Source organism: Entelurus aequoreus, linkage group LG11 (genome assembly GCF_033978785.1).
Source record: "Entelurus aequoreus isolate RoL-2023_Sb linkage group LG11, RoL_Eaeq_v1.1, whole genome shotgun sequence".
Classification (NCBI taxonomy): domain Eukaryota; kingdom Metazoa; phylum Chordata; class Actinopteri; order Syngnathiformes; family Syngnathidae; genus Entelurus; species Entelurus aequoreus.
In genome coordinates this window covers 5,929,868-5,931,382 of record NC_084741.1, presented here as the reverse complement: position 1 = coordinate 5,931,382, position 1,515 = coordinate 5,929,868, and the positions used below count along the sequence as shown (strand labels likewise).

The window sequence follows — 1,515 nt, the reverse complement described above, 5'->3', positions numbered from 1 at the left end:
GAGGTGGGAGGGGCCTATCCCCAGGTGCATGTCTTTGGAGGTGGGAGGAAGCCGGAGTAGAACCCATGCAGTCACGAGGAGATCATGCAAACTCCACACAGAAAGATCCCGAGCCCGGGATTGAACCCGGGACTACTCGGGACCTTGGTATTGTGAGGCACATGCACTAACCCCTGTGCCACCGTGCTGCCTACATTGCAATCCACATTGCATCCAATTGATGGCAACGAGCACAAACATCCAAAATAGACGAAAGAGAATTCCCCCAAAAAGAGGAACCGGGGAGGTCAAAACTTTCCCCCTCGGTGGCGTTAGGTAACATCTGCCAGGAATGGGCGGGGCCTCTCCTCCCTCCGCTACGTGATGATGCAACCAGGGTCTGGCGAGCGTATTTAAACACCCGGCGGCACTCACTGCAGTCACAACAGCAGCTCTGAGAGGTCACTGGACCATAGGAAGATCCACTGGACCTGAAGACCGCCTGGTGCTCGGCTGGGACACCGACACCTACACCTTGTACTAGCACTACTACTACTACTACTACTACTTCTACTACTAGTACTACTAGAATACAAAATGAAGGCATTTAGCATTGCAGTTGCAGTGACACTCGTGCTGGCCTTTGTTTGCGTCCTGGAGAACTCTGCAGTCCCTTTCAACGGGGTAAGCATGTGACCACGGAGTAGTTGTTGCCATGCGGCGGCCTGTAATAGTGCCATGTGCGGGCGTAGGTGCAGGAGGCGCAGGTGGAGGAGGCGCAGGTGCAGGAGGAGGAGGCGGGAGACAACACTCCAGTGGCAGACGTGCCAGGGGAGCCATGGACGGTGCGTAGCAGCCAATCAGAGGACAGAATGTTTTGTGGCCGGCTAACGTCCCTCCACACAGGTGCTGTACCACGGGCGGCAGAGGCGGCAGAGCAACCTGTCGCTGTGTCGCTGGTGCTGCAACTGCTGCCGGGCCTACAAGGGATGCGGATTCTGCTGCAAGTTCTAAAAAAAAAAGGAGGCGGCTGCAGAACAAGCAAGACAATAATTGTATGAGGCGTGACTTGCAGATGTTTGTATTCAATCTGTATTTATTTGATGTTTTTAAGAGCCCTTCTTTTTTTCTGACTTACTTTACTTTTCTGAGGCTCCTTCATGCCCAATAAATGATCTTTTAAAGCAAACTTGCTGTCATAACAATTGACTTTACGCATTAATATGAATAATAAGAACGTTCCAGCAACTCGTGATCCAGTTCCAACTGAATCTCACAATACACTAATCTCATTCTAATTAATCTCATTCTAATTAATCTCATTCTAATTAATCTCATTCTAATTAATCTCATTTTAAATTAGTTTTCCGTGGAATAGGAATATTTAATTATACGTTTAATAGTAGCTAGACGGGGTATATATATATATATATATATATATATATATATATATATATATATATATATATATATATATATATATATATATATATATATATATATATATATATATATATATATTATTTTTGAAGGAAA

The 1,515-nt window shown here is 45.6% G+C and overlaps 1 protein-coding gene across 1 annotated transcript; it reads left to right on the top strand.

Moving 5' to 3' along the window:
* Positions 1–404: 404 nt before the first annotated feature.
* Positions 405–1,168, top strand: hamp (hepcidin antimicrobial peptide). Its single transcript, XM_062064077.1, has 3 exons — positions 405–663; positions 732–824; positions 886–1,168. Exons 1-3 carry the CDS (start codon positions 577–579, stop codon positions 991–993), a joined length of 288 nt encoding a protein of 95 aa, XP_061920061.1. The 5' UTR covers positions 405–576; the 3' UTR covers positions 994–1,168.
* Positions 1,169–1,515: the final 347 nt, after the last annotated feature.

Coding starts and splice junctions, on each gene's coding strand:
- hamp (XM_062064077.1), top strand. CDS start 577: ATGAAGGCATTTAGCATTGCAGTTGCAGTGACACTCGTGCTGGCCTTT. Junction 664..731: donor CTGCAGTCCCTTTCAACGGG/GTAAGCATGTGA, acceptor GTGCGGGCGTAG/GTGCAGGAGGCGCAGGTGGA. Junction 825..885: donor TGCCAGGGGAGCCATGGACG/GTGCGTAGCAGC, acceptor CCCTCCACACAG/GTGCTGTACCACGGGCGGCA.